We start from the raw sequence: 26,733 nt of genomic DNA on the forward strand, positions 1-26,733 counted from the left end.
TTCTCATTTCTACAACCTCTAAATTTTGTATTGTGCCAGGAGTCAGTCCCTGATCCTCTTCACTTTTCTTTTGTACTTCCCTGGCAATCACATCTAGGCTTCTGGGTTTAAAAACTATTTTCTAATAAAACATTTTTTCTCTAGCCTACTTGATAGTTTCATTGGATATAGAATAGGCATCTCAAGCTTAACATTAAAAAAGTAAACTGATCTTTGGATCATTCCTCTTGAAACTGTTCCTGTAGTTTTCTCATCTCAGTTAATGGTAAACTTGTTTTTGTTTGTTTTTTCATTTGCATAGGCCAGTCTTTATATCATTGTGCCATTATTATTTAAAAATGGATAGAAGACTAGGATGAAAGTCTGATTCTACTGATAAGTGTAAGTTTCATCAGCATACAATTTGTAGTATTTACATAAAGATGGGAATCATTAGTGTCCTGAAAGCAACAGGCTTTTTCTCAAATTATATGCTTGTAAGTTAAGGCTGATATCTATTGTATATAATAGTTAAGAAAACCACGTATATAAAATGCCAGAAATTGAAGATTTTTCTTAATGCCAAGGTATTATTTGTTTTTAGCCATTTAGAACTGGAATTTATTATTTTTTGAGTTTTAGATATTCCTCTAGTTAGGACAAAAGTAGGGAACCACTTGCATTCCTTCTGTTAAATTACTTGGTAATTTAATCACCATTTATAATTTTATTATATTTGCAGATTTGTTCTAAGTCCCAAACAAATAGATTTTTTAGAATCTGATTTTATAAATAGGGCACTGCCAGCTTAAAAATGGGGAATAAAATTTGGCATCTCCCGGAGGGCCTCCAAATGACAGCCTGTTTAAATTTTTGCTGATTTGATTAATGAACCTATTTGAGCAGATTATAAATGCCTTCTTCATTTCTTCTACAGCATTTTCTTTCCAAAGGAAAAAGGTGAAAATTTGAGGTATAATCATCAGTGCCTTTATTGTTCACTGGTATATAGAATGTTTCCAATGAAATGTACTCCTAAATTGGTGCTGTCATCTTGTGTCCTTAGGCAAACTCCTTAGATACATATATTACTTGAGAAAATAGATCTCTATACATTATGGAAATAGTGGAAACTTCTCTATTTTAGACAAATGTAAAATTACTCTGAATCTATTATTTTAAAGATTTCATTATATACATATACACATGCCATAATTGAGGGATCATAAGTATGACCTCTTATACATTCATGAATTGATTTTCCCAGCAGGTATTCCTTTCTTGGTGATACAGGGTTATAATGAGAAATGCTTCTAAAAGCTAACCTTATTAAGCAGATTACATTGAATTAAAAAATGCCCTTCTCCCCTGTATGAAAGATTTAGAAAAAGTTCTTAATATCATGCTTTATTCTATATGTATAATTTTAGAAAACAAAGAATAAGCCAACTAGAATTTTTTTAAGTTGGGAATTTTCTATAATTAATCAGTAGATTATATACGAAGAAATCATTGAAGTCAAGAGAAATGGTCAAGGAAATTATAGAGCAAGTGTTTAGCTAAGCCTTAAAAACAGGTAGGTTCATGCTCTTCTTGTATTAAATGTTTAGTTAACTTCCTAAGTTTTATATTTCATAGGCGTAAATAGTAATGTATAGTTTGTGTAATAAGCCATATATATATACAGAATTTCTGCTTATAGTATTTGCCAGTTATAAAATGAATGATGGATTATAGCGACAAAATATAGGTACTGTTTTCTCTTTTAGCAGTTACAGTTCTACTTTGTGTTTTCATGACATTATAATAAATAATAATTGTTTCATGAATATCCATACACATAATTCCTAAAACTCATTCAGTATTTCTGAGCAGTATTTTTTCTAACTATAGATAGATAGCTTGACCTATTAGTGGCTTAGTAGGTAATGAAATCAGTTTGGAGGGTTTTGAATTAGTATTTTATTATTTTTTTTAATTTTTAAATTGTTTAAATTTTTATTTTATTTTATTTTTTAAAGTATTTATTTGGCTGCACTGGGTCTTAGTTGCGGCATGTGAGATCTTTTATTTGCAGCATGTGAACTCTTAGTTGTAGCATGTGGAATCTAGTTCCCTGACCAGGGATCAAACCCGGGCCCCCTGAATTGGGAGCACAGAATCTTAGCCACTGGACCACTGGGGGAGTCCCTGAATTAGTATTTTAAAAGTGAAACATAGTAGAGATTCTGTATTACTGCTCTGGGTAAAAATTGTTTTATGACACTTTTGTATATGTATATCAGTTTGCAACATAAAAAAGTGTTTCTTACTATGTGATATGATCCAAGCAGAGGCTACTATTTGAGAGATCCAGTAGTTAAAGTATGGTGATTAACTTTACATTTTCTTTTTCATTTTAAAAGAGCTAATATTATTGTAATTTTGACTAATTTTGCATATGCTTAGAACTGTGGTTTACAAAGCAATTACGAGAATTTAAGCTTATGCTGAGTTTTTTTATGTGGAAGTTAGAGGGAGAATGAAGTCCTTATATTTTGAACTGACATGTTAGTGACATTGTCAGGTAATAAGTAATGTAAATGAGATGCCTAAGAACTATCATGTAAACAGTTTTGGCATGGGTTGGAAAACATTAAAAATATTAGTGGCTCATTTTCCTTGTGTTTCATGTTATTTTGATGACATTTAAACTTAAGATGTTGGTTAAGGTATAAACACCCTCAGATTTAAATTTGAATATGAGATATCAAAACAAATTATATTAAAATGGTTCCTGGTATTTTAATGTACAAATGCCTCATATACACTATACAGAATTTTCTTTTAAGTAGAAGCAAATGTAGTTTAGCTAACTTAAGTCAAAATTCTGTGCTAGATTTTGTTTCCTATGTAATTAAATATTGATGACTATCATATTTGTTTCTTAGGAGTCTCAGAGGAATAATTAAATAGTATACTGTAAGATTTTCACCTTGGCAAAGGGCCTTTGTTTTATTCATATTTGTATTACCAGTGCCTATTATAGACCCAGAAAATAATATATGTTCTAAGCAGTTTAAGGAATTCCTTCTTTCTTCAGCTTTTCTTTGTCTTTTAGGACATTGATGTTTTTCAAGTGTACCTTCCACTTGTTTTATGTGTTTCTCTGTTTTTTTCTGTCGTTTCTTCATGATCAAATTTAGTTATGATTTTTGGCTAGAAAGTTATGTAAATGATGTTTTGGTCTTCGCAGGATATCATTTCTAGAGGCACCTGCTGTCCATTTGCTACTTTTTGGTGATGTTAATTTTGATCTCTTGATTAAAATGTTGCTTTTTTTTTTCAACTGCATAATTATTTTCTTCTTTTGCAACTAAAAAGGAATTGTGGGCAGAAACTTTGTGACCGTTCATTTCAAATCAAACTTTCTCCACTTAAATTTAGTATCCATGGATGATTTTTACTTGAATCAATTTCTGTAACTTTTTTTTTTAATTTCTGTAACTTTTGATTTTGATATAATTTCAAACAAAGTGGGAATAATAACATAAGGAATCTTCATATACTCTTTACTCCTATGCACCAGTTGTTTACATTTTACATATTTAATCTCTAGAATGGGGATAATAAGAGTACCTATCTCAAGTAGTGTTGCTGTTGTCTCCTAGTTTCACTGTAAATATTTTGTTAGTTTTGTTTTTCTTACTATTCTGTGAAACTGCAAAGTATTTTTTAAAATAATTCTAGTTATCCTTTATTCCCTCTTCATTTAAGTTTTCTGAATACTGATCTTTTTCTATGAAATTTTATGAGTGGGTGTGTGTATGTGCATATACCTACATATGAGTTTAGCAGTTTTTTGTTTTTACTTTTAAAATTACTCTTTCATGGGGGCATGGGACAATTTTTTTTTTTTTTTTGCAGTACGCAGGCCTCTCACTGTTGTGGCCTCTCCCGTTGCGGAGCACAGGCTCCGGACGCGCAGGCTCAGCGGCCATGGCTCACGGGCCCAGCCACTCCGCAGCATGTGGGATCTTCCCGGACTGGGGCACGAACCCGTGTCCCCTGCATCGGCAGGCGGACTCTCAACCACTGCGCCACCAGGGAAGCCCGGGACAAATATTTTTAAATCACAAAATTCAATAGAAAAGGCTCTAGAATTTAAGAACATCAACCAACGAACTCTTTTTAGTTATGATGGTTTTAAAAATTTACCTTTCCTTGTATTTTTTGATTTGTTTCAATTCAGCAGATAGATATAGAGTGTCAACTCTATTTAAAACATACTATTAAAAAAAGATACTGTAGGAAAAATTAGGTGACCCAAATGCCTTATATTTATAATGCTTTGCAGTTTCCAAAGCAATTTGAATATGCATTTTCTTATTTGATATTATCAGTAACTCAGAAAAGTATATAATTCAGGTAGATTTATTTCCATTTTTTATGAGGAAATTGAGACCTTGAAAGATTGTGACTTAACTATCAGGGTCACCTAGCTAGTGAGTGACAGCGTAAGCATGAACTAAAGCATAAGCTTTAAGTTCAGTGATCTCAATTCTCCCGTTCTACCTCTGTGCAGTGACTGAGCATACATTAATTTATGCAAAGGCCTGACCATAGTGGGACCATATTTTAGTTTATTCACTTAATATTTATCTTTGTCATTTATCTTAAGTGCTTAAAGGACAGGGATAGGATTAGTTAAATGAGATCAAAACAGTGTCTTACAGGTCCATAGAAATACCTAGAGGGTGCTTTTCAATTAAGATGATGATGTGTATCAAAATGCTTGGATATATGAGAGTTATGACATGTTCTTTCCTGTTATATTGGAGGGTCTATTGCATGTGACTGTTGCGAAAGTAGTGGGCTGCTATTAGAGACTATGTTACTACTGTAATCAGTGTTAAAGATCAGTACATTATGGATCCTTAACATGTACCATTAAATTGATTTTTTTACTTGTGGTATTATGGATTATGTCTCTGCAACATCTTCCCCCTTTTTACCCATAAACTCTAAAAGGTTCAGTGCCAGAAAGTACAGAATTGTATCTTTATTTTCTCATCACATCCTCTCTCGAATAGATAATACTTTCATTGCTCTCTTTCCAATTTGGCTTTGAGTCACTGCTGTGATTCTAGCTGTTGAACAGTCTTTCAAGTTAGCAATTAGTATTCCAGTTAAGTAAAGATTGTTGTGAGGCTGCCATTCTTACCAGTGTAGCTAAGGTAGTTTTACTAAATCAATTACTAGAGTCATGTTGTCAGAGGTATATGACAATTACATGTCACAAAACAAAAATATTGATACTTTAGATTTATTGGAAATTAGATTTAAAACTTCATAGTTTTGAGGTTGGAGAAACCAATAATCTGTCTTGTTCAGTAAAGCCACATTTATGCTGCTTAATATTTTGAAACTTAAGCTGTTTTAGTGTGTCTTTACTGTTTTTGCCTTCCTGATTCAATTTTGCTGTTGTTAATTAATAAATTCAAAGGAAGTATTCTAATTAGTTTCTGTCATAACTGGGAACCATAGTAAGTTAGAATACTTTGGAAAGCATGATAACACCTGCTCACTAGTAGATATCAATTCTTTGCCTGGCTCTATTCCAGTCTCACTAACTGTGTCTAAATGTGTGAACCTCTTACCATCTGGGCACTTCAATTTCCCTTTAAAAAAAAAAAAGTTCTACCGTGTTCTACTTATTGCAAAGAGTTTTGAAAGATAATAGGAAGTCATTAAAGTACTTATCACCAGTATATGCTATTTACTGGTTCAAATTTATAACTATTTAAAAACCATTGGCTTTAAAATATACTGTTTTTTTGTTTTTGTTTTTTTGGCTGCACCGCATGGCTTGTGGGATCCTAGTTCTGTGACCAGGGAGGGATCAAATCCTGGCCCTCGGCAGTGAGAGCGCAGACTCCTAACTACTGGACGGCCAGGGAATTCCCTAAAATATACTGTTTTAAAATAGTAATTTACTATTTAAAAACCATTGACTCCTTTAGTGTAGTTCATCGCTTAGTCTCAGAACTTTTATTTTTAGAACAGAGTGTATTTAAAGGCCAGTTTTACTGTTGAATTTGACAGGCATGGCACGTGGCCAATCTAATGAGCCCAAAGGGAGAATGTACAGAGTGTGCAGGTTAAAGGAGCCCTGGAACTGACTTTCCACAGAGTCCAGGCTATCCATGTTCATTCCTGCTGATTGGAGATTTGCTTAAAGTTGACTGTTTTCTTCCTTCTGTACCATCTGATTCCAATCTGTGCTTGTCCTTTGTAGCTGGAGACGGTTGGATGGCAGCTTAACCTTCAGATGGCTCACTCTGCCCAAGCAAAACTAAAATCTCCTCAAGCTGTGTTACAGCTAGGAGTGAGCAATGAGGATTCGAAGGTAAGAAAGGGTATCCCATTGAAAGGATGTATTTTGTTTACTAGATCTTGTACTTTATTGTTAGCAAGGTCTTTGTTCTTTGAATTGAAGGTTTACACATAATTTAATTAAAATGAAAGATTAACAAAATGACAGATCTTTGTGACAAGTTTTGATATCAGATTTACATATCACTTTGTTATTTATTTGAAAAAACAGGTTGTCTTACAAGGTACTTTTCTTGCAAGAATATGTTATAATGTCTTTTAAATTCTGCAATGGAAAAAATTGGTAATGGTCATATAAAATTATGATTTTAATGTTTTAGATAATTGTGAATGTTTCTGGGTGTTTTGTGTTTTAAGCTGCATACATATGGCAGAGGGAATAATGTTGTCCAGCCAATGCCTGAAATATGAAGGTGACCTGAGTTCTGTTTGTGTATGTATAGTATGTCTGTGTGTGTGTTTAAATCTCAGCTATTACAAAATAGAATTTTGGATTAGTTTTAAACTGCATGGTGATTTTTTTCTTTAGTATTAATTTAAGAAAACCTGAACATGTTATCAAAGGTAAAAGAGTTGCTATGGACAATATACTACAGCATATTGAGAAATGTGTATTTCAGTTGTCATTGAATGCTATTTTTATATATTTTTTACTACAATTGAATATCTTAGAGCAGGAGGAGTGACTTTTTTTCCTTAAATAAATGAGACTGTCTCATTTTAAGACAAATGAAATAGAGGTGAGAGTGAGGTAGGAAGATCTGAAGAAGAAGAGGTTACTGTGGCTGTATGTGATCAGAGAATAGTGGAAGAAATGTTATTATTTATAATGGGCATTGAAGGATGTGTATATTATTACTTCTTTGTTAGCACTTTCACTGTTTATTATGTCTTGTACATTTCTGTCTTCCATAAGAACTGGCATCAGTGCCTAGCTCAGGTTACATGTCCACAGAATTTTAGGCAATTGAATTGGATCTTAACATGTATAATTTATTAATTTATTACAGTGTTTGCAAAGAATCATTTCATTTCACACATTTTGACCAGAAAAGAACATAAACTTAATAGTTAAGTGTCGAATTGACTGCAATATTATATATGCTCTGCAATTTAGTAGCGGTCTAACCTTGGGCAAGTTACTTAATCTTTATGAGTGTCAGTTTCTTCATCTGTAAAACAGGAATAATATATCTGTCTCACAGGGCTTTTATGAAGATCAGATACTCAGTGTATGTAAAGTACATGATGCTCTATAAATGCTGGCTGCTGCCATCTTCATCATCATCAATAAAAGTTTTCTTGGGCTAATGAATAAATAAATCTCTTTGTTTTAAACCAAAGCTGCCACTAACTTTATTTCTTGATGAAATTAACCTTTTCCCTTTTCTTCATTCTTTCTTCCTTTAATTTTTGATATTTTTCATATGTATGCTTCTGAGAATAGAGGAGGGAAAGGATAGCCTGGAAAGTCCTTTATTTTTTTTTCTCTCCGTGAACTAGGGAAGGCATTCCTTTAGCTTTAGGATAATAACCTGAAACTCACTGGTGTGGACTGAGACTCTTCCATGAGGGAAAACACACACCTATATACACACATACATATATGCGTTCTCCAGGTATACGTTCACTGCTTTATTTCTCGTGACTATCATATGTTAAGTCTGAGTAGCTAAATGGAATTTATAGCTTGGAAGGATACAATTTTGACTCTGTATTTGATATACTTTAAGCATTATAACTTTGGCAGTGTTTAACTCTGGGATGCTTGAGTCCTCCCAGCTTCTTTATTGTGTCTTCAAAACATGTCTCTGTGTCAGTTATATCTTTAGGCAGTAGGAATGAATGAGTAATGCTTCAAGTAAAAGAGTCATGTTTTTAATTCATTCATATTATTCAGGAAATCTATACAGATGTGAGATCCAACTCATTTGAGGTATAGGCTGGAGTACATTTGTATTTTTCTGTCTGTTGCTGTTTTAAAATTTTGAATGAACATTTGGTTACCCTTATGACTTGCAGAGCTAGAGAACCATTTTCCTTAACGGACACTTGAGAAAAGCAGTAGCACAGGAATGTAAAGGATATTTTCATCTCGTATGCAGACTTAAGTGACCCTCTTTCTCTGTGTTCCTGTCTCCCCTGTGGCATTTTGTGGATTTGGTCCCTACTTCTTATATATTGTAAACAACAGACATATAGTGGAATGTACAACCACGGTCAACCTGGTTAAAAACAGGCCCTCTCCAAGGGACATGTGCCCTAGCTATAAAGGAACAGTTATCTACCATACCTCTGTTCCCCTCAGTGAACTGCTGCTGGGAAGCTTTACTTTTTCTCCATGTTTTTATGATCTGGTATTCTATTCTTTGTACTCTTGTTATATCTGATTCCTTGATGTTAATTTTTACATAACTTCTGTTATTAAGGACCACACACTGCTCTTCCCCCAAACATTTGCTCTGTTCTGAATGAGAATTCGGGAATTCTAGACAGGTTAGAGTATTAGGTAAAAGGAACATGAGTATGGAACATGTTTTAAAAACCAAATTTGTTAAAGAAAGGGAGAAATTTTATTAAAAGGAAGATTAAAAGTTATCGCTGGTTAGTTTATGATGCAGAGTATCATAAAGTACACAGTTGTCATGCTTAAGAAATTGACATTTGTTTAAAACAGGAAACAGGTAAAATTCTTTCAAATGTATGGGTTTTTTTTTCCATCAAATGTATGTTTTACAATGTGGTTATCCTGAAAGTACACATATATTAAAATAATTCTGAGAGGATTAGAGTCAGTGCAAATTGTAAGAGAATATTTTGATAGTATTTACAATACGTATGAGCTGCTGAACTGAAAACTTACAGTAATTCACTGAAAAGCATGGTTTCTAAGAATCTCTTTCTTCTCATTCCCTTCCAACATACACATGAAAAGTGTAGCCTGAGGTGAAGTTTTAATTGCTGTCACTTTAGATAACATTGTTGTACTGGCCTCCTTTCTGTTAGAACATTTCTGTCTGGAGGCTTTCCTGTTTTGCTACTAATTTTATCATGAAAACTGGATGATTCTAGCTTTTCCTATAGTATTTTGATAGATATTCTAGTTGTTTTCAGTTAATTTTCTTACTGTTTGTCTACTGCATTTAGCAAAGTAAGATTATCTTCCTGTTCCACACATACCTCAAAACAAGTTTTCTGAGTTTTTGGGCTTTTTTGTTTTTTTTGTTTTACTTCATTAGGGGGCAGTAGAGCTCTTTGCTTACCTAACCTCTGGCACTCACAGTGTTATTTGAAATAACATTCAAAATAATTTGTGAAGTCAGTAGTTGTGGGAAATGCTAAGTGTTTACATTTCTAATCTGTATATAACAATAGAGTTCTCTTGTTATCATCAACAAAATTAGTGCCTATTAATCAGATATGTACAGAACAAATAAATAAAATCATCCTGATTTCAATATTTGCTAATTTGCATATGATCATTTGCCAAAATGAAATTTATTAAAAAGCCTTCTACACTGTTGATTTTTTTGGTTACATTCTGCCACCTGTATTAACTTCTTTATGAGAAAAGAGAATACAATAATCCCAAAGATAGTTGAATGGCTGTGTTAGGTTAGAGCATAACTGGTTCCAGACTAGTCATAGACAGTTGAAATTTCTTTATAGAGAATAGCAATTTTATATGTAACAGGTTTGGTAATTTGGATGGCATCAACACTTTAACTGAATATCCTAAAAACGCTAAAATATTTGAATTTTACTACTAATCTTGCATTTTCCTCAGTTAATTTGCTGTTCAAGACAATCATATTTTGTAAATGCAGTGATTCTAAATTCTTTTTGTTCATCCCTTAAGAAAGAATCCTTGTGTTTCATTCTTTTTTTCTTCTTCTTTTGAAACAACTGAGATAAAGTCACCTTGACAAGAGAACTTTCTAAACATTTATCTAAGTGTTCCATTGGATTGTGCTCAGATTGCAGAAGGGTAATTATGGTCTTGAGTGAACTTAGGACTTTTAATACCAATTTTTAAAATTAGAGGTCTTCATTCTTATTTTCAAAATGTATGACAAATTCTATTTAGATTGAGAAAAAGGGGGAAAAAAGCCTTTTTTTTTAATTGCTTACTCTATGTAGATACGGTATTGCCTCCTTTGATATTTAAAAAACATCTCTTCCAGGTATGAATTCTTATTATTATCTGTATTTTATAGATAGATGGAGAAATGGAAACATGTAGTGGTTAGTTTATTTTCCTAGGTTATTCCCAACTAATAAACAGAGCTAGGATTTGAAGTCAGGCAATTTTATTTCAGAGACCTATGCTATATTTATTGCTAGGATACTGTATCATTTTGCTTATTTAATAACTTAGCAGTTATCCTGTAATATGTGCATATGTTTCAAGGTGTTGAAAGCTTTTCTAAAATGCAATGATTGTTTTATTATTGTTTTTCATAAAACTACAATTACATGGATTCTAAATTTCCTTTTTGACTAAATTGAAACAATTTTATACTAAAGTCAATGAAAGACACATATATTCTTTTATGTGGTAAGTAAAGTTGTATGTTTTGATGTTGTCTCAGTTTAATAGAACTGCATTTATTAACAGACCTTATTGTAAGGGCTATATGACATCATTGATGTTGACGTGTCGTGAACAAAGAAATAGGGTATATCATTAAAAACACATCCTTAGCTGTATATATGACAGGTTTTTCAGTAAGAGAAAAACACACATATGCTGTTCAAATCATGAACTCTTTGTATTAGAAATTTAAAGTATTTTGATCTTCTTAAAGGTAATGTTTGTATTGACTGATTCGGAAGGACCTTCAGATTTTTCTGAGCTGCTTTGATGAACAGGTCTAAATTTTACAAATGTTGTATTTTTATTAATCTAATCTAGTGAATATATTTCAGCATATTCTTTTGATAATTTAAATTTATTTTTCTGTGTTACAATATTTGTGTATATATTTATAATGGACATTTTGGAAAATATAGGGGAAAAAAGCCAATTAAAATCAAGTGTAATTCTAGTACCCACAGCATTGTTATGTTTTGTTATATGACCTTCCAGTCATTTTTTTCCTATACCTCTGTTATAAGTGATTTTTTAAAAAACAGTGATGTTTGCATTTGGTTTAAGAAAAAGAATTGAAGTTTTGTTATTACTGTTCAGTACTGTTATTACTGTTCAGTGGTATGAGAAGGTAGTCTCATTCATCAGTCAGAACTTTTTTTTTCTTTTTTGATAAATAGCAGTTATTCATTTTCTAAAGTGTACTATCTTATGATCTGAAAAGACATTCTATAAAGTCTTGGGCTTTTTTACTCACTGATTTTGATCAGAAATTTATAAAGTTAGCTTTGTATAATGAGCAGGTCTGTGTCAAGATAATTTTATTTGTGTCATTTGGGATGGTTTTATTCAGGGTTTAGAATTTTAAGACAGGTCAGTGGTTTTTACTTTTGAAATGAAATGATTGATGAATATTGCTTGTCTTTTAAAGAAGATGTTTCTGGTTCTTTTTTTATTACCTAAGTTGTATACATTTATTTTGAAAATTTTATAGATATGGAAAGAAAAAGTCACAGATTTACCACCACTGTGCAGTCTCTTTTATTTCAGTGTTCATTCAATAGCTACTTTCTTTTTTTTTTAATAGCTACTTTCTTTTGAAAGTCTTCTTTGATTTTATATTCTGCTTTCTTCATTTAACTCTGTAACAGATCTTTTCCATATTCAGACTCATCATTAATACATTAAATGATTGACTGCATCACGTTTTGGCTATGACTTACTACAATTTGCTACCAGTTCCTCTGTTGTCAAATAATGAGTTTGCTTCCAGTATTTTCCTATTATATTGTGATAAACATCTTTGTGTATAAATACATGGTAGGTGTTCAGTAAACACTTATTGAATGATGAATGAACAAATGAATGAATGAATAAAGCATCCTTGGAATTTATGGTTATTCTTCAGGAGTGTAATTACTGGGTGAAAGGGTGTAAACTAAAAAAAGGTCTTTACTATAGTTTGATAATTGGCTTTTCATAATCGTTTTAGGAACACACACACTCAAAGGTGGCATTCAAAGAATATAAGAGCTTCTGGAGAAAAGTGTAACATTACTATCTCAAAAGTAGGCTCTTTGATAACTAGTTAATTATTTTGGATAATTTTAGGAGACCAGTGAAAGGCCCTGGTATTTTTGTAAGATTATAGAGCCCTCTCATTTATAATTTCTTTATTCCTTTAGTATACACATTAAAGAAGCTTTTGTTGTATGTGTTTTATTTTATTATAGAACATGTAGAAGCAATCTCATAAAATATTCTAGCAGTTAGAGTAAATAGAAACAACCCTTATTTGGTAGACAATTGCCCATATACTTTGAAAAAAAAAGCCTGGTTCTTTGCAATCAAATTTATTTATTTAAGTAATCCTAAGGCTTTGTGACTCTAGTTTTCTGATTCTTAATTTTGTTTTGTATCCTTTTTCATTGTGATCAGTTTCTCAATGATAGTATCCTTTAAGGTGTCATGTGTTCTAAATGAGAGCAATACAAAACTCTTTCCTTAATTTATTGTGGTTTCTTTTTTTTTAGTTTTGTGATCAGTATGACTTTCTTAAAGATCTTAGTATTCAAGTATATTGAAGTGTTCAAATAATACGTGTGTAGCTCCTTGGTATCACAAAATGAACCCCCTTATATGCGTGTGAAGAGTATGTATGTATAAGTCTTTTTCTGTACTTTAGATTGCCTAATGGAAAGTCTGCATTTATCTATGGATAAGACTTTTAAGCTAGCAAAAATACTGTTTTAGACATTGTGTATTTTTGATGAGTAAAAACGAAATATTAATACACAGAGTGTGATGGAAGTTAGTATTCATGTGGAGAAAATGATAAAAACGACTTGGAGGAGAAAATCTTTTAAAAAATACTCCATGTATTTCATAATTTAAAAAATCATCTTTTTACTAAAATTCTTTTCAAAAATTTTGTGAGGGCTTCCCTGGTGACGCAGTGGTTGAGAGTCCGCCTGCCGATGCAGGGGACACGGGTTCGTACCCCGGTCCGGGAAGACCCCACATGCCGCGGAGCGGCTGTGCCCGTGAGCCATGGCCGCTGAGCCTGCGCGTCCGGAGCCTGGGCTCCGCAACGGGAGAGGCCATAACAGTGAGAGGCCTGCATACCGCAAAAAAAAAAAAAAAAAAAAAAAAAAAAAAAATTGTGAAATTTCAAAGTAGGCAAACAGTATCACCCTCACTTGTCTTTCCTAGCTTCTGAACTTCTTTACTTTTTTGAAATCTGGAGGCAATTGATAATTGTAGAATTCCTCAAACATAATAGAATATGTTTAAAAGTACCTTTAAATTTTGTTTAATGTATTTTTATGGATTAGAAATGATAGTAATGTAAATGAGTGGCTTATGTACTTTGAAATAAAAGTGTTAACAGTAAATTAGACATCTGAACAAATAAAATTCAATAAATTAAAGTTCAATAAATTAAGCAACAACTTTTAAAATAGCTCAAATTCAATTCAAGAAACATTTATTAAACCTTTACCATGCATGAGGTACTAGGCAAGGTATTTGTGATATAGGCAGGTTTTATTTTCCATCATGGAGCTTATGGTCTAAAAGGGAATGCATACATTAAGCCGGTAAATATATTTAAGTTTAGTGACTGTTACAAAAGGAAATACATGGAACTGTGGAAACTGACAGCAAGGAGTTGGAGACTGCAACAGGCAGGGGAGTTTCAGATGGAGGAAGGAACACATGAAAAAGGATAGGGGCTTATCTTCTGAGCATGTTGAGTATGAGGTAGCTGAGATATCCAGGTGGAGGAAAGAACACATGAAAAAGGATAGAGGCTTATCTTCTGAGCATGTTGAGTATGAGGTAGCTGAGATATCCAGGTGGAGATTGTTTGGATGGCAGTTGGTGAGGTGGGGAGTGGATTATAGACTAGAAATTGAGACTTGGAAATCATCGAGGTTTTGATTATCATTTCAGTTATGAGATGGAAGAGGTTAGTCACTTAGGGAGGAAGTATAGAAGCTGATGAACTCCCAAATTTAAAAGGCAAGTAGAGCTACAGGAGCTTATCACAGTGATTGGGAAAGGAGCAGCCAGCGACCAAAGCAAGAGAGTATTTCGTCGGGGGTAAATAATGTTACATGCTGTAAGAGGTAAAAGAGAGGAAAATAAAAAGATACTAATTTAACCCTCACAGCTGTGAATTAAGTACTAGTATTTTCCCTAGCTTGTAGATTAAGAAGACTAGTCTCAGTGGTTAAGTATCTTTCCCTAGATTGGATATTAGAAAGTAATATGGGCAAGATTTGAACCCAGGTCCACCTGCCACAATAGCCTGAACTTATAATCACTATATAGCAGTTTTAAAAAAAAATGAATTTAGTGTCATGGAGGTCACTGGTGATCACTGTGTGGGGCAGGAGAAGGAGGTGTTTCGAGACGGAGGGCGGTATTGAATACTGTTGAGGGGCCAGGAAAGAGAAGAACAGACATATATATGACTTGGATTTGGTTAGATGGACTTCTCTGATAACCTTGGTAATTGTGGTCTCAATCACAATTGAGAGGCAAAAGAATCCTGATTGGAGTAAATTGAGGAAAGAAAATGAGGCAAAAAAGTGAAAGCAACCACCTACGTAACTCCTTCAAGAAACAGAAACGGAATAGTCAATGTAGGGGAATGTGGATTCAGTGACTGGAGATACTAGAGGAGGTTTGTATGCCAATTCCATATCCATTGGGGAGAAATTGACGCTGCAGGACAGAGAGGGATACAAGTTCCATGAGAAAGTGAGACGATAAGAGGGCCAGAGCACAAATGAAAGGGTTGGACTTTGATGAAAGTGGGAACACGTTATTTGTTGTAACAGCAAAAAAGAAAGAGAATGGCTTAGGTAGGGAGTTTGGGTGGTAGAAGAGGAAGCTGTGTCCGATTGCTTCTGTTTCTGAATGCAGTCATTAGTTGAGGTAGTGGGTAGGTCTAGAAGGTTTGGGAACAGGGGAGGAAGTATGAAACAGTTATTTTGGATATTGGGAAAATGAACAAACTAGTTATTTTAGGCTGTTTCACTGTTACTGGCCAGTGCTTATTGCCCACTTGAGATTTGTGACCATGAATTTGAAATGAGAACTGTTGAAGTGGTGTACATTTTCCTTCATCCATTTTTAGTTGCTGTGATGCAACTGTGAAGTAGGTAGATAATTGGGTTTAATCAGCGTTTCATCTTTGCCAGGTGTATCAGGTGAAGGGAGAAAGGGACAAAGGATTGGCCTTGTGTACAAGGGAGTGATTTTAGTGATGGACCATAGATTCTAAATCAGATCAGTTGGAAAGTGAGGATATGGTGTATGTTGTGGGTGCCGTGATGGAGAGTGAGAATCTGGCTATAAAACTGGAACCCTAGCCGCAGGCTCCCTTGAGTCGTTTGTCATACAGAGGACCCTCAGACACATTAGTTCCAGGGTCACTTGGGAATTTTTTATTTGAATCTTCTCCCTTCCTCTCTTCTTCCCTCTCTTTCCACTTCTTCCTTTCTTTTTATAATCGAGCAAAAATGCAGTTTCTTTCAGTGTTATTCCATTTTATCTCAAGGAGTTCCAACCTATCCATCTTTAAAGGGCCATTTTATCCAAAGTTAAGATACTGCCACTTCCTTGGTAAGATAATAATAACTCCAAAAATAACCCTTTTATAATTCTCAGCAGTAAAACAAATAGAATTATTATTCATGTACAACTTTATTTATGGAATGAGCAAAGGCTGATGGAATTTTCCAGCCCAAAGAGAACTTAGATGGAAATGGCAATGGATTCTTAGATATAATATCAAAAGCATGAATGGCAAAATAGATAAATTGGACTTCATCAGAATTAAAAACTTGTGCATCAAAGGACATTATGAAGAAAAAGAAAAGGTAACCTAAAGAATGAGAGAAAATGTTTGCAAATTCCTGGTAAGGAATTTGTGTCTAGAATATGTAAAGAACTCCTACAACTCAACAACAAAAAGGCAAACAGCTCAAATAAAAAATGGGTAAAGGACTTGCATAGACATTTCTCTAAAGAAGATATGAAAATGGCCAACATGCACATGAAAAGATACTCAACATCATTAGTCACTAGGGAAATGCAAATCAAAACAAGAGTGATACCACTTCACACCCATTAGGATGGCTATAATTAAAAACAAAAAAAAGTAAAATAACAAGTGTTGGTGAGGATGTGTAGAAATTAGGACCCTCATATATCGCTGGTGGAAATGTAAAGTGGTTCAGCCACTATGGGAAATAGTTTGTCAGTTCCACAGAAATTCAAACATAGAGCTATTGAATGACTCAGCAGTTTCACTCCTAGATATATACCCAGAAGAAGTGAGAACAAGGACTCAAATATGTATATCTGCATGCATGTTTATAGCAGTACATAACAGTAGCCAAAAGGTGGAAACAACTCAAATGCCCATCAGTGGATGAATGGATAAACAAATAGTGGTATACACATACAATGGAATATTATTGAGCCATAAACAGAAATGAAGTCCTGATACATGTTACAATGTATATGAACCTCAAAAATATTTTTCTTAGTAAAAGGAACCAGACACAAAAGGTCACATATTGTATGGTCTCATTTATATAAAATATCCAGGTTTGGCAGAACCAACAAGCAGGTTAGCAGTTATCAAGACCTGGGGGAAGGAAAGAATGGGGACTGACAGCTTAAAGGTTATTGGTTTCTTTCTGGGGTAGTGAAAACGTTCTGAAATTAGTGCACAGCATTGTGAATGTATTGGAAGCCACTGAATTGTATACTTTAAAAGGATTAAAATAGTACATTTTAGAGACAGAGAATGAGAGCGAGAGAGAGCGAGAGAGAAAGAGAGAGAGAGAGAGAGAGAAGGAGGATGAAGGAGACCAACTTAGGGAATATTTCAACCCTTTAAGTTTACTGAGAAAACTCAGGCCCAGTGAGGCTGAATGGTTTGTCAGTTGATTATTGGCATAGCCAGATGAGACCCTAGTCTGACGGAATGAAGGGGGTACACTGGATTTAAAGTGTAACAGTGAGATGACTTGAGTTTAAATTCTTAGACTGTGGGCAAGAATCTGAATCTTTCTGCAGCAAATTTCCCAGTTTGAAAATGTGGCTAGTAATACCTGTCTTCTAGGATTATTGATAGAATTAAATATCTGTGAAGTGCCTATTATCAATAGAATGACTCTCACATAGTAGGCACTTAATGTTAATTAAATTTGCATTTGCAGTGCTATAGTTCAACATTGTGTTAGGAACAGGTTATTCTGGAAAATATTTTTAGGAGTATATTATTTTGGAAGATAGTTGAGTACTGACTTGATGGCTTGTATAGTAGTTTGCCCTTATTAAAAAAATTGTTCAGTGTTACAGTATTCTCCTTTGTAACCAGGCTGTTGGAATTCAGATTGAATTTTCTGTAACCATCATTTTTAACAAATCACTGTTCCTTTTCTCTTAATTAGTAGAAATGATTCCCAAATGAATATAGAGGAAGAATACCACTTCCTTAATTACTAATATTGCATTGTAGGCTACTTGAACTCCCTGTGGGGTTTTTTTTTCACCCACAGTGACCTTTCATAGAGTATGTACTCTGAAAGAACAAGTCCACAGGGGTAGTATGGCATTGTGCCACTTATAAATGTAATTTTCTATTATCTTAAACCATCTTTGTTTTTATATCGCTATTCTTGATTATAATACTTTGTATTCACTCTTTCAGCCACAAGGCTCAAAAATCTACAAATATTGAGTCTCAAAACACTCCAGTGAGGCAGGCATATTGCAATCATCCTTTTTAGTTAAGAGAGGAGGAGGAGGATATTATTTAATTGTTAATGTATAATAATAGAAGAAATAGTCTACCAAAAATCTGTTGCTAGTTTTACGATAGTCTTGTTTTAAAATGAGAAATCAAAAGTTCTTCTGCCTCATGTAAATGATGGCTCAGATTTTCATCCTCATTTTAATTTGGGTATTTTCTCTACTTTTCAACTGATTTTTATGTATATTGACTTCTTTTGACTCCGAAGTACAAGAAAATATGAACATTGTAAGCATATACCTAAAGTAGCTTGAACGATTTAAATTTATCAAGCATTTTGCTGTAGACAGATAAGTAATTTATAGATTTATATATAAATTTATATTTAGATATAATTTATAGATTCCTTAGCTTTGAGCGTGGGTATTGTGTATTCGTTTATAAGTTAAATTATAGTCACCTCCTCAGGTGTTTTAGGTTGGCATGGTAATGAGTAACAATAACACTGCTGCCGTATAAGTGTATTTACACTTCTCTTTGATGGTACACATGTTATCTATGAATTAAGTACTACCTAATTCTATGTATTTCAGCTGTCTGCTTCTAAAGAGTAGAGATCTTTGGAGATGAGGGGATATTATATAGGACAAGAACAAGTTTAAAAATAAGTTTAAAAATACAGTTTAAAATGCGGTCTAATTAATGGTAATTCCTAAAAAAAGGTAAACATTTCTCATAAGGAAATTTTGTTTATTTAAGAAGTAAACCCACAAGTTGCCTTGGGTCAGTTCATATGGATTATGACCTATTTGGAGGCCGAGGGGACATCTAATTTCTTCATAATATTATATGAAATATGCAGGTGGCTGAGATACCTCGTTGTCTCTTTCCTAAGTGCTGCCACTTTGTATTTTTCTGAATTCTAGTCAGCCTAGGTGGATGGGGCTCATTAAAGCTGAGTGTCTGGAGAGCTGCAGTGCACAGAAAGTAACCACTATGCCTGATACTGCCACATTTAAACAATTAAGGTAATGATAATAGATAACATTTATTGACCATTTAATATATGCCAGGTATCCTACGTGCTTTTATACTTTGTCTCATCGGACCCTTGAAATTAATAAACAATAAGTCACTTTTTGTTTATTTGCCCAGAAGGACTGAAAATAATGTACAATTTAATAAAGTAACCACTGTGCTTCCACAGTGATTACTTTGCCGTCTGTCTTTAGTGAGGTCCATGGCTAGTGCCTGTTCTCATAGTCTGTATGGTTTTATCTTGCTCTTAAACATTTTGTTTTGATAGTCATGAAACCCTCTGGAGGGTAGGTGATTTATTTCTATTTGCCAAGTGTGAGGAGTGAGAGAATGACCTTGATAGACGATTGCATTGAGAGTTTTCCTATTCTTTTCTGGGAGGGCTGTCTGGGTGATGAAGTACTCATAGTACTAGAGAATCAGGGAGTTTCTGGTAGTAAAATAGAGTCTGTACCGGATTTTTCTAGATGATAGCTGCTCAGCTGAAGTGCAAGTAGGCAGGTTAGCTGAATATTGATTGCCCTGTTCTGCCCTTGGGGCAGCCAAGCAGTGTCTGGGGGAACTGGAGGGCCCAGCCAGTCACCCAGCCTCAGGCTGCCTTGTTGGTTAACCACACTGTAAAGTACAAACATGATCATTTTTTTTGTCAGCGCCAGGATGTGAGTTAGGCTTAGGAAACATGATTTCCCTCAGAAATGGGAAGAAGTAGAAATTGTAAAATATTTTATCTTTTTTTTATACCTAATTCTCTCTATCCTGTTGTTTAATTGCTGGTGGGATGTTGAATTTGGAGCTTGAAAATTGTACTTAGCAACTTAACCATAGCCACTTGCATGAAAGTGTAAACATTTCCTGACCAGAATGTGTCTACCAGTCAATTGTATATATTGACAGAGGGCAAACTTGACCTGTTTACTTGAGGGTGCTTTTCGCTTCCAATATTCTTTTTGGGGAAGTTTGGTTTACAAATAGTTTTAGGTAATTTTTGAAACTCTGATGTAAAAATTCTATCAGATAGTTTATATTTCATTAACTTACATTAAAAAATTCTATCAGTTTATAATTCATTAACTTACGTTAAGCGATTCATATTGCAAATTGGCCCAAATCTACAAAGACTGCCTTTTTTAGCCCACGTAGTTTTCCCTAATCCTCATTTCTGCCAGCCTCTCCCATAAAATTTCTTATTTTTCTTTTTGCACATTAATATTAAAAAGAGTGATGTCCTCTTTTTTTTTCTTTTATATATAAGGAATCTTACGGAGAGATGGGTTTTAGGGTCTCTAATGTCGGTGCAGAAGGTGATGATCTCATAGAGACAAGACTCTTCTTGGGAGGGAGAGGAAATGCCTTAGGAAAGTACCACATTGGATCCCATCATAGCATTTCTTATTAAGTCAATTTCAGCGGTATTATTTTTCTTCAGAAGTTTGTTGGAACAGTTTGCTGTTTCTTTAGTTGAACATTTAGATTTACAGTGCACGTATGTCTTTTAGCCCTAGAATCACCTTAGTACATGAGGCCTCAGCACGCATCGACTGAGGAAACAGAAGATTCACATTTTCCGTCTCACACTCACACTGACTCCAGGAGTTACGCTCGTTCAGGGAATGGTGGGCCTCATTGCTTGCATTATTTAATTAGTATTCTATCTCTGTTTGCAGAGTGTATAGTTGAAGTCCATATATATATAGTTGAATTGAGCTGAATCACAGTTAAATTCACATGAATTAAATATGTCACTTGTATTAACTGATGACTTGTTTGTGCTTTGGTCCCGCTTATGTTTTACTAATTTATGCCTTCAGAATCTTCAAGTTCTCTTGTCTTAGAATTTAAAAGTACTAGTGTGTTCATTAAGAAAGTCTCCTGCCTATTCCCAATCTCTTACTGATTTATAGGATTAGAGCCTGTTAGGAGAGAAAAAAGGTTCTTAAATATAAACTCACTGGTATTCTATATTTGTCAGGGAAGTATATTCTTGTAAAAATCTTATAGGTAAACGAACATTCTGTGTGTCCTAGTGAAAAAAGGAGGGGATAAGATAGTATAGATGGTAGTTCCTAACTTTTAAATTTGACAGGGAGGAATGTGAGTATATTGACCTAGTTAATGCCAATTTGAAGAATTCTAATATGATTCCCTATTTTCCTTCAAATTTTATTGAGCCGGGTTCTGTTGGTACCAGCCATGTTATTTTAATTGGATTTAGATTCAGACATGACTGTCTCCATGGCTTCCATTCTTGTACGCCCTACTTATACTGCTTTGCACAGTAGGGGTTTGCCTTTATATTTGCAGCATTAATCACCTATTAATTTTTCATTTTAGGTCGCTAAAATATATCACATACATTAGTATAAGAATTATAAAAATCAATTATCCTAATAAACTGTGGAGCAAAAAAATTGTGAACAACTGTGATTTTAATTTCTTATATTTTAAAAGGTCTGGTTGAAGATTTTTATTCATGGTTCCTTCCCCCCTCACCTCTCCCATGTTAATATTGTTGTAGAGAAGGTTTAGACTTTGTTACTACATACACACCTTATTAAATAGGTGTGTGTCCTGGGACAAAGCATTTCTCTGGTTCCTAGTTATTTCTACCATTCAGCTAAAAAATAGCTCTGTATTACATTTGACAGATAATACAGAATAATGTAAAGGACTTTGAAGGTGGCATTGGTATGTAGTAAAAGCAACACAGGCTTTGGAAGCACACTGTTTACCTCTTGGGAAATAGCTAAAGAATCTCGAGCGGTTACTTACCTGATTGAGGCTCAAATTCTGATCTGAAAGTTTGGACAATAATAGCAACCTTCCAAGGTTTTTCTGAGAATTAAATATGGTAGGAAATGTAAAAGTGTCTATTACATACAGCACATTGGTATCTTCATTACTTAAAGAGGTCTTTCCAGTTTAGAGCAGCAAAATTGAAATGCCTAACTCTTTATAAGGCCATTATTAAGTTTTGCCAGAAGTAGAACTAGTTGTGAAAGTAGAAGGCATAAAGAAGATAATTCCTTCCTTTTTTTTTTGTCTAATATCTTTAGGATAAATTTAGGAAGAAAATGTTTAAGGGAAGATTAGGTCTATTAAAAGACCTTACTGAATTTTGTTCTTTGATGCTAGTGACCTTCTTTTCCTAGCTGTTTGAACCAAGTGAAAAAGGCTAATAAAGCTCTACAGTAAAATGATCTGATTAAAAATAAAGCTGCATACTTAATAAAAAGCCTGTCCCTTTGCTTACAACAAGTGGGAGAATATAACTTTGAATGTTTGATGAATGCAGAACGTTAACAAGAGTTATGAATATACCTGCTCAATTTTAAAATAAAAATGAAAAGTTAGAAATATACAGATCACCAGATGAGAGTATAAATTATTATTGGGAAGTTTATATAAAATAGAAATTAGAGAGATTATGGGCATCCTAATCTCACATTATTATGAAGGTATGAAAAATTAAATGAAGTGTCTTCAAATTTTGTATTTTTAACCAGAGAAAAGTTATTTTCTGAGTACTTCTATTTACAAAAAACAGCCACTGACTTGGTTCTAAAAAAGTTAGATTATTTAAGTCCTGTAAGAATTTCATCTGAAATAGTTTTAGCAGCATGCAGTATCAGTAATTATACTATGAAGTCAGCATGATGTTTGGATCTTCTAAAACTGTTTTGAAATTTGCTTAGTGCAGTTTTACCCAAATTTGTTAGTGACCTTGAGAATTTTTTTTAAAACAATACCAGTTACAGTGGTGTCCTGTGAAAGAAGTTTCAGTAAACTGAAGTTAATTTAAAGTTACTTATGATTGTCACTTTGTCAAGAGAAATTATTTAACATGGCATTTCCCTCAATTGATAATAACATAAACAAAGAAGTAGATTTTAAAAATATTATTGATAAGTTTACTTCCATAAAACCAGGAAAGTAAACTTAAAACATGCTGTTGTTGATATAAATAAAATATTTAAACTTAAAATGTTATGAATTTCAGTTTCTCAATAATGTTCTGGAAAAATATTAACCGTTAAAATATGCATTGAAACGTGAATGGGGGCACGCGTTTTTCCTTTAGTGTCAAGGTCCAGGCACTGCTAAGAACTTTACAGTAGTATACATTCATTCCTCCCAACCCCTGGCCTTTTGCTTTTATTATCACATATTTTTCTTAAATATGTTATAAGCCTTACACTATACTGTTTTTGTTTAAATAGATAATTATCTTTTACAGATTTAATTAAAGTCCCAAGTCAGTTGGTTTAAGATACGGAGGTTTTTCTGGGTGGGCTTGGCCCAAACTGTTCACTTTAAAAGCAGAAAGTTTTCTCTGGCTGGTAGCAGAAGAGAAATCAGAAAGATATGAAGCATACAAAGGACTCTGCGTGTTGCTGGTTTGAAGATGGAGACATTGGTGAGAAAGAATGAGGGCAACCCCTAGGAGAAGAGAGTGTTTTCTGGTTGACAGCAAGGAAACAGGGATCACAGACCATTAGCTGCAAGAACTAGATTCTGCCACCAACCTGACTGAGTGTGGAAACAGATTCTTCCCCAGAGCCTCCAGATAAGAGCCCTGCCTGACATCTGATTACACCCTTGTGAGAGGCCAGCCAAGCCTGTCTGAACTGCTGACCTACAGAACTATGAACTAATAATTTGATGTTGTTTTAAGCCACTCATTTTGTGGTAATTAGTTATATAGGAATAAACATACTAATATAACTTATAAGACCTTTTGTCAATCTGAACATTTCTATGAGGCTTTGTCTTAGCTCTTTCTGAAATCTTAACACAGCATGTTACAGCCCTACTCTGGATTTGATCTTTACCTGAAAGCCATTTCGTTATTTGAGAATCGTTTTGTCATCTGGAGGTCCTTGTAACTTCACACACTTTTATTTAACCCAGCAAGTCCTTGCTCTTTTGGAGCTAATAGTTCATTCTTTAGCTTATCTCTTTCCTATATGCAACGAGAAGAAACCCAGTGGCACTTTTAGTCATTGAGTTCATTAGGAACATTTCCCATTTTCAATTTTTCTGCCAACAACAGTATTTCTAAACTTCCCTCCAAAATAAAACAAGGAACCCCTTTCTTGCAGCTTCCAATCACATTTCCGTACTTTTAAACCCTTACCAACAACCCCTTCTGGTCCTTTTAGGCTTCCACTAACACTGTCCTCAGTGCCCTTTAGGCTTTAACCTGAATCCAATGCCAATGGCAGCTAAATCCAAGAGCATCCTAAGGCAGACGTGCATGACATTTTTATGACCTAGGCTCGTAAGTCACATAGCATAATTTCTGTTGTCCTCTGTTGGTTGAAGCAGTCATAAAGGTCTGCAAGCTTCACGGGGCAGAGATATTGACCACACTTCTCTATGAGAGAAGTGTTAAGGTCATATTGAAAGAGGGGCCTGTGGGATAAAAGATATTGTGTCTATATTTGGAAAATTAAATCTACCACAGATCTCAACATTTTAGCTTGTACTTTAAAATTGCATTTTGTCTGATTTGTAATGCTCTTTCGAAATATAATGCTACCAACCCTGTAGCCCATTTCACAATTATAGATTTATGGGAAAATCTAAGGTTTTATTTATAACAGTCTTATATCCAATACTGACATCAGCCAACTGGTACATTCTTTAATTTAAAAATTAAAAATTAAATTTAATTAAAGTTATTAGCTAGTGATTAAAGCTGATTTTTTTCTTGTTTAATGAGTTTAGATTTTTAAAGAAAAGTATTTTCTTAACTGAATCAATCTGTAACCCTCTTTTATACTTTGTGTTACAGATTTCAGAAATGGTGTAGCAGTAGAATATGAACTGGACAAATATAAGTTATGATGTATGATTTTTCAGCATTTTTTTTTTACAGTGGTGCCTTTTTCTTTAAGAGAAGGTTCTAAGTGTAGCATATTATTATTTTGTGGTATACATGTCTCTTCTCACCGTAGTCAAGCTGATCGTCAGCTGCGATACATACTGAAGCCTTGAGGGAAGGTTCTCTCATCTCTTGTGGCTTCTCGCATCTCTGCTCTTTCCCTGGCAGAAAAAGTCTAGGACTTTGCTTGCAGCTGTAATGGGGCTAGGAGGCAATTCTAGTCAAATGTTTCTCATCACAGTAAAATTTCACAAGGAACTTCTGAAGAACAAGTAGATAAATGATGGAGGAATAATATTTTATCAGGACTTTTTGAATCGCTATTGAGCACACATCTTAAAAAACTATTATTGAGGGACTTCCCTGGTGGCGCAGTGGTTAAGAATCCGCCTGTGAATGCAGGGGCCATGGATTCGAGCCCTGGTCCAGGAAGATCCCACGTGCCGCGGAGCACCTAAGCCCGTGTGCCACATACTGAGCCTGTGCTCTAGAGCCCGCGAGCCACAACTACTGAGCCCACGTGCCACAACTACTGAAGCCCGCGCACCTAGAGCCCATGCTCCACAACGAGAAGCCACCGCAACGAAGAGTAGCCCCCGCTCGACGCAACTAGAGAAAGCCTGCGCAGAGCAACGAAGACCCAATGCAGCCAAAAATAAAACAAATTTTAAAAAGAAAACAAAAAAGAACTATTATTGAAAGTGAATGGTGCTCCTGATGAGAAACGGTGATAGTTCATCTCATAATATAGTACCTGCTAGATTTTACTGAATCATTAAGCAAACACAGGGAATCCTCTCTTCCCCTTTAGTCTTAAACAGGCTGACAGAATAAATCAGTGTTGCTTTGATTACATGAATTGAATAAAATCTCAGCAGAGCATATCATTTAAACAAAATAGTTCTGTCTAAAGTGCTTTTGAACCTGGACACGTTCCTAGTTCTTTGGCTGCCACAGTCCTTTGGTCTCACTGATGCACATCTTTTATACATGTTAAATTATGTATGTACAGAAAAGTACATAAAACACAAATGTACAGTTAATCACAAAGCTGACATCTGTGTAACTACTACACAGATCAAGATATAAAACATTGCCAGTTTGCCAGAACTCTCCTTGGCCTCTTCTAAATAGTTTCCCCTTCTTTTCCCTCTCATGTAGTCTACCTTCTATGATAATATTTTCTTTTTGTTTTTATATTTTTACCCCTTAATCATACATCTCTAAACACCACAGTTTAGTTTTAACTTTTATTTTTGACTTTATTTAAAAGGAATTATATTATTTTCCTGTGTTGCTTGCTTCAAAATTGTGTTTTTGCTATTCATTTTTGTTGCATATAGATATAGTTTATTTTCATTGCTGTATAACATATTATTATATGAAAGAACACATTTTATTCAGTACAGTTTTTAAAAATTTATATTCATATTCATTACAATGTTGATAGGCATTTGGGTTGTTTCCAGTTTTTAGCTATTATGAGTATTACTGCTGTGGACATCCTGGTGCATGCCTCTTGTTACATATGATCACCCACTTCTGTTGGTTATCTGCCTGGGAGTAGAGTTGCTGGGTGTTATTATATGC

At 34.2% G+C, this 26,733-nt stretch overlaps 1 protein-coding gene across 3 annotated transcripts in view; it reads left to right on the plus strand.

Moving 5' to 3' along the window:
- The window catches only part of COMMD10 (COMM domain containing 10), a 161,843-nt gene that overhangs the window by 22,975 nt on the left and 112,135 nt on the right, over nucleotides 1–26,733 (plus strand). For all 3 annotated transcript variants that reach the window (XM_079918386.1, XM_079918388.1, XM_079918387.1), the window contains exon 5: nucleotides 6,257–6,367. In XM_079918386.1, the coding sequence (XP_079774512.1) occupies nucleotides 6,257–6,367 (111 nt within the window). The remainder of the gene's footprint in view (nucleotides 1–6,256; nucleotides 6,368–26,733) is intronic.

This window comes from Stenella coeruleoalba, assembly GCF_951394435.1.
Source record: "Stenella coeruleoalba genome assembly, chromosome: 3".
NCBI classification, from domain to species: domain Eukaryota; kingdom Metazoa; phylum Chordata; class Mammalia; order Artiodactyla; family Delphinidae; genus Stenella; species Stenella coeruleoalba.